At 36.5% G+C, this 6685-nt stretch overlaps 1 protein-coding gene across 1 annotated transcript; it reads left to right on the forward strand.

The window, feature by feature from the left end:
• Positions 1-4791: 4791 nt before the first annotated feature.
• On the forward strand, positions 4792-6504 carry LOC131600505 (uncharacterized). The gene has a single exon (XM_058872658.1). It carries the CDS (start codon positions 4792-4794, stop codon positions 6490-6492), a length of 1701 nt encoding a protein of 566 aa, XP_058728641.1. The 3' UTR covers positions 6493-6504.
• Positions 6505-6685: the final 181 nt, after the last annotated feature.

Raw genomic sequence — 6685 nt, forward strand, 5'->3', positions numbered from 1 at the left:
TCTATTAACTTTATTTTTTTTCTTAATTAGAAAACTATGAAATTATCATCAATATCATCGTAATTAACGAAAATTTAATTTATTATAATAATATTTGTTCCATTGTACAACTAGAAATGAAGCGAGGATAAGAAGGAATGACAGATTTGAGTTTCCGATAAAATGGAAAGGAAAGAGAGAATTTGTAAGATTAACACTTCAACGATTAAATCAATGGTTAAATATACAAACCCCATGTAATATAGGTGAAATTCGCTTTTCCCTGTAATTATATTTTTCAAACACCCCCTGAAATATAAAAATACTATGTCTTTTGTCTCCTAAGTGTAAAGTTTACTCCTGTAATATTTTTTTGTTTGATTTTCTTCCCAAATTTGGTGTTAAATTTGCACACTTAGGGGGGTAATTCAAACAAAAAAATATTACAGGGGAAAAACTAAAAAAAATATTACTAGGGGTAAAGCGAATTTCGCATATATTATAGGGGTGAAACGTGGTATTAACCCTTAAATCAATATATAACGAACAAGAGTGAATTGAAAATATGCTTGTAACTTATTACCTCAAAGTTGACTCATTCTCCCTATAAACTATATATATAGAGAGAGAAAAATAACGAACACACTATTTTATTGTTTGAATAATCTATGTATATTGACTCAAAAAAGTACTAGATACAAATCACGGCGATCAAGTGATCCAACCCCAAAGACTACTATGACATCCTAAGTAAACCCAAATAAAACAAAGCAATAAATAAAGTCTATAGCATCAACTCAACAATGCGAGTCCGAAGTTTATTTCTATACCACCCCTATATGTTATCATATTTATGATATTATCATGTATAGTGTTGATAACTTTCGCCATCCCAAAGCATTTTGTATTCTTGTACATCCATAAACCATATAATGTCTCTGTCATAGCGAGCCGGATCAAAGTTACATTTTCCCCCTTGTTTGTGCCCTGTTGGATTAGCCAGTTCAATTCCTGGCTCCAACGAACACACTATTTATTAGGAGTAAATCACGAAAAGTCGTTGGATGTGAATGCAATTGAGATCATTTGTGATCATCAGAAGAAAAATTCTCATTTGTTGAGAAGATTCTAGAAGGGTTGTGGATCCTTCTTGGGGGTTCCTTAATAGTGGAGTATAAGAACATAATACAAAAATCTAAAAGTACGATAAAACAAACCAAAATTCTATTGACTTTATTTTTTAAAATAGTTTTAAATAATTTTTATGGGAAAAAATATGAAATTATCATTAATATCATCTTAATTAACAAAAATTCAATTTATTCTAACAATATATGTTTCGTTCTGCAACTAGAAATGGAACAGGGATCTGAAGTGATGATAGATATGAGGGGAGACCTGCAAGATTAACACTTCGACGCTTAAGTTAGTATGCGAGGAAGAAGAGTGAATTAAAATTGTGTTTAAAATATGTTACCTCTATTTGACCATTCTCAATATATAAAGAGAGGAAAATAATAAACTCACTATTTGTTAGGAGTAAATTGCGGAGAGCCGTTGGATGTGAATGCAATTGAGGTCATTTATGATCATCAGGATGAGGATTCTCGTGTGTTGAGAATATTCTAGAAGGATTGTGGTTCCTTCATGGTGGTCAGCCGAGGTTGATTTGGTCGGCCAAGAACAGTTTCCCCCAAGCCCTTGCTTATGCGCAGCAAGGCGAGGATTTATTGTGTTAGCCTCAAATGTCGACAACTTCACCTTTGGGAGAGTGAAAATGAAATGTTTCAGCTTTTTGGGGATTTGTGCATTTGATTCTCCATACTTCAAATGCCTTATAAATATTAATATATTCTTAAAAAATTATGATTAAGCGGGCCTAATGGGCTACCCATGGCCCATATGGGCTAGGCCTAATGGGTAGCGAGCTTTTCAGGGATGGGCTAAAAAGGCCCGGAAAAATATGGACTATAATTTTAAGGCCCAAACCCTATGATTTTTCGAGTCTAGCGGGCCGGCCCAAATGGGCTATCCCATTTTGACTTCTCTAGTAGTTAGACGTGCAAAGTGTGTCTAAAAGTAAACTTGAATCTCTTTGTATCGGGCCTCGATCCTATCGCTCGTGCCCCAGACCCTACACACAAGCACAAGGAAACAAATATGTCAAAAAATGTTGCATCCCATATCATTTAAAACATAGTGAGAAAGAAAACATAACTAGGCAGGCTAGCTGTCGCTTATTGTCATTTTTGCCTCTTGTTCGTCTAGCCACTTCTTGGGGGACAAATGCCCCATCCTATTGAGCTGGCTAGTCAGAAAGGACATATTAATCTCCATGGCTATTGTAACACCCGTAGTTAATTAAATGCAATTTTTTTTAATCGAATATTTTGAGTATTTTGTGATATATGTGAATTTAGTAAATAGTCGGTCGAAATGTCGAATTATAGTGGGGATAAAATAATATTGGTTTTTTATTATTATTTGTAAAGTCTATTACATAAATTAGTTTAGTTTAATTGTAAGTGTGAGTTGGCATTTGAGGAGTGTTGGTTAGTAAACCCAACAAGAGTTTTAGTGGCCCAATAATTTTAATAAGGAGTAGTTGTTAAAGTAGTGGTATGTACCAAAAAAAAAAAATATATACCAACCGTACGAAACAGAGAGAAAAGAATTTGAGATCAAGGGTTTTGGTGCTAGCAGCTTAGGGGTTCAATTTAGCAGTCGCGGTTACGATCAAATTTCTGAGCTCCGTTCAATCCAAAAGGTAAGGGTGGGGTTCGACTAATATAATCGATTGTATGATAGTTTTTATGTGGGATTTAGGGATTGTATAATTTCTGCTATGTTTGTGTTTTAGTGGTTAGATCTATAAACATGTTAATGTTTGGTTTATATCGATTAATCTGTGGTTGAATTGCTGCTGTTGGTATTGTTGAACTATGTTGCCCCTTATAATTAATTTGTGTCATTTTCCAAGCGAAACGATGGAAATAAATCGTATCTTTGTTGTGTTGAATTCATAAGAAAATTAGATAAGAATATGAAGAAGAAATAGTAATGAAAATAAGAATTTTGGAGGCGGGGGTCATCCAAGGAGGGGACGGGCGTCCCTGTTTGTAAAATAAATTTATGGTTGCATATATATATGGGGGTGGACGCCCCTAGCATGGTGGATGAGTGTCCCACTCTTTTCCTTCCATTCTTTTGGGATCCACGTGTGTAGGCAATGGCAAGGCATGTTGTTTTGGTCCTGACATTTTGTTTAGTAGATAATACTAGTAACTTAGATATATGTATATATATATTACAAATAATATAATAAGTATAATTGGATAGTTGGTAATAATAATAATAATACTAGGGGTATAAATTAGTAGCAGGAACAGTAGCAACATTTTAGCAGATAATGGATTTAGCAGACAATGGCATTTTGTATCAAAACTGGAATTCTGTGATGACAGTGAGAAATTGGTAGCGTGGATTTAATCATAGTAGTAGAATACATTTAACAATTGGCTAGTATTAATAATTGAATAGTAATAATTGACTAATATTAATAATAGTTGATGAACACGGTACCGATTAGGACGTTGGTAGTTTTTAAGCGGTATAATTAATTAACCGGAATTAGACGAAATTCGTCGGGGTGGTTTATATATATATATATATATATACATATATATATATATATAGGTAATTGTGGTTGGTTGCTTTGTTGAATATTATATCGATTTTCGTGAATTGCAGGTATTGTTGGAATGAGTTGGTTTTGTCCCGAATTTGGACAAGTTTTGGTTGTAAGCTTAAATAGCCAAAGTTGAAAGTTGTTTAAGTTGCGGTTTAAGTTGTAGTTTAAGTAGTCGGTTATGTTGCTGTTATTATGATTTTGTTGTGATATTATTGATTTGATGTCGTTCATGTTGTCGCATAACATTGCATTGATTAAGTTGGCCTTGATGGCATTGATTAAGTTGGCCTTGATGGCACCCCGTTCAAGTTGTTGAAATGCCTCGATAACCTGGCATATGATTAAGTTGGGAGTTGTACTCCGATGGATCCACATGCATTTGCATTAGTCGAGTTTCCTGTTGAGTTTTCATTTTGTTGACATCATTGTTATTGCTCTGTTGTTTGGTTGATGGTTGTATTGCAGTTGTTTCAAAATGGGGTGAATATTGTATAATTCTATGTCTAATATATCAATTATCATACTCTTGCTTATACTTTTCGATATCTCACCCTTTCTTTGTTTTCGCCGTTGCCTTTATATTGGTAACGTGCAGGTAACGAGGAGTAAAGATTTAGTAGCTTTTGGGTGTCGTTGCTCTGATACGTAGCACTCGGGGGGAAACGAACGCTTGTTTGATTTGATTTATGTTGTTATTTAATTTCAAGTCGAATTCGATTGTTATTTTGAGGATTTTTGTTGTTGATTTAAGTTGTTGGAAGAGGCCATGATTACTCGCAGTTTAAGTTGATTTGTTTTCCGCTGCAGTTACTTAATTTAAGTTTAATCATTGAGACTAAATACTTGTTGAAAATTCTTTATTTTATTATAGTGCTATGTATCTTTTTAAAAAAATATTGTTGTCTCCGTTGTTGGTTTTAAAGTTAAATGTAATACCTCAAGTTAAGTCGAAATTTTGGCACTCTGATTTAATATAAACGTTGGGTAGATTTTGGGGTGTTACATTAGTGGTATCAGAGCAGGTCGGTCCGTCCGGCCAGTTGTCGAGTCGTAGTTAGTTAACGATTGAGTATTGTTAATTAATTTATCTGACTGTTGTTTATGTGTAGTGCTTAGTTGAGATGGCTGGTATAAACGATGCCGCGATTGTTGCTGCTTTGGAGGCTGTGGCTCAAGTTTTGGCACATCAACCAAATGCCGATGAGAATACTGGATCTCGTAGTTTGGCGACCTTCCAGAGGGAGAATCCGCCGGTCTTCAAAGGAAAGCATGACCCTGATGGCGCATTGGAATGGTTGAAGGAGATTGAGAGGATCTTCCGTGTGATGGATTGCACTCCAGCGCAAAAGGTTCGTTATGGTACTCACATGCTAGCAGTCGAAGCTGATGATTGGTGGCTAGAGAATCGCCATAGATTGGAGGTGGCAGGTGAAGAGATCACTTGGGTTGTGTTCCGCAGGGAATTTCTGAGAAAGTATTATCCTGAAGATGTTCGGGGTAAGAAAGAGATTGAGTTTCTTGAGCTCAAACAGGGGAATATGTCAGTGACTGAATATGCTGCAAAGTTCACTGAGTTGGCTAAGTTCTACCCGTATTATGATGGAGCAGGTGCTGAGTTTTCGAAGTGCATCAAGTTTGAGAACGGATTGCGCTCTGAGATCAAGAAAGCTATTGGGTATCAGAAGATTCGTATCTTTCCTAATTTGGTTGATAGTTGCAGGATCTTTGAAGAAGATAACAATGCTCATTACAAGGTTGTTACTGACAGGAGAGGCAAGAATCAACAGAACCGTGGCAAACCATATGATGCTCCAGCTGGTAAAGGTAAACAGAGATTTACGCAGGGTCAGAGATCTAGTGGGGGAGGTGCTCCTCCTAATGTGATTTGTTTCAATTGCGGGAAACCTGGCCATAAGAGTACTGCGTGTAACATTGAGGTGAAGAAATGTTTTCGTTGTGGTAAGATGGGGCACGCTATGTCAGATTGTAAGCATAAGGAAATGGTTTGTTTTAACTGCGGTGAAGAAGGACACATTGGAAGTCAGTGTTCGAAACCAAAGAAGGCACAAGCTGGTGGAAGAGTGTTTGCTTTGGCTGGAACTCAGACACCGAATGAGGACAGACTTATCAGAGGTACATGTTTCATAAATAGTACTCCTTTAATCACTATTATTGATACTGGTGCTACTCATTGTTTTATTGCTGCTGATTGCGTTAAAAGATTGGGTCTTGTGTTATCTTCTATGAATGGTGAGATGGTAGTTGAGGTTCCAGCTAAAGGATCAGTGACTACTTCTCTAGTATGTTTGAAGTGTCCTTTGTCGATTTTCGATAGGAACTTCGCTGTTGATTTAGTTTGTGTGCCGTTAAGTGGGTTGGATGTAATTTTGGGGATGAACTGGTTAGAGTATAACTATGTTCATATTAATTGTTATAACAAGACTGTGAGGTTTTCAACTGTTGAAGAGGAAGAAGCTGGGTTGGTGTCGCCTAAGCAGTTGCGACAGTTGTTGAAGGAAGAAGCTGAGATGTTCTCATTAATGGCAACATTGTCAATTGAGAATCAAGCTATAATTGATGAGTTGCAGGTGGTGCGTGAGTTTCCTGAAGTTTTCCCTGATGAGATTCCTGATGTACCTCCAGAAAGAGAGGTTGAATTTGCAATTGATCTTGTACCTGGTACCAGACCTGTTTCTATGGCACCATACAGAATGTCTGCATCCGAATTGGCTGAATTAAAGAAGCAACTGGAGGACTTACTTGAGAAGAGGTTTGTCAGACCAAGTGTATCACCGTGGGGAGCTCCAGTGCTGTTGGTATAGAAGAAAGATGGAAGTATGAGGCTCTGTGTTGATTACAGACATCTGAATAAAGTAACGATTAAGAACAGGTATCCGCTACCAAGAATAGATGATTTGATGGACCAATTGGTGGGTGCCAGTGTATTTAGCAAGATTGATCTGAGATCGGGTTATCATCAGATTAAAGTAAGAGATGAAGATATTCAGAAGACGG

This window comes from Vicia villosa, linkage group LG4 (assembly GCF_029867415.1).
Source record: "Vicia villosa cultivar HV-30 ecotype Madison, WI linkage group LG4, Vvil1.0, whole genome shotgun sequence".
NCBI lineage: Eukaryota > Viridiplantae > Streptophyta > Magnoliopsida > Fabales > Fabaceae > Vicia > Vicia villosa.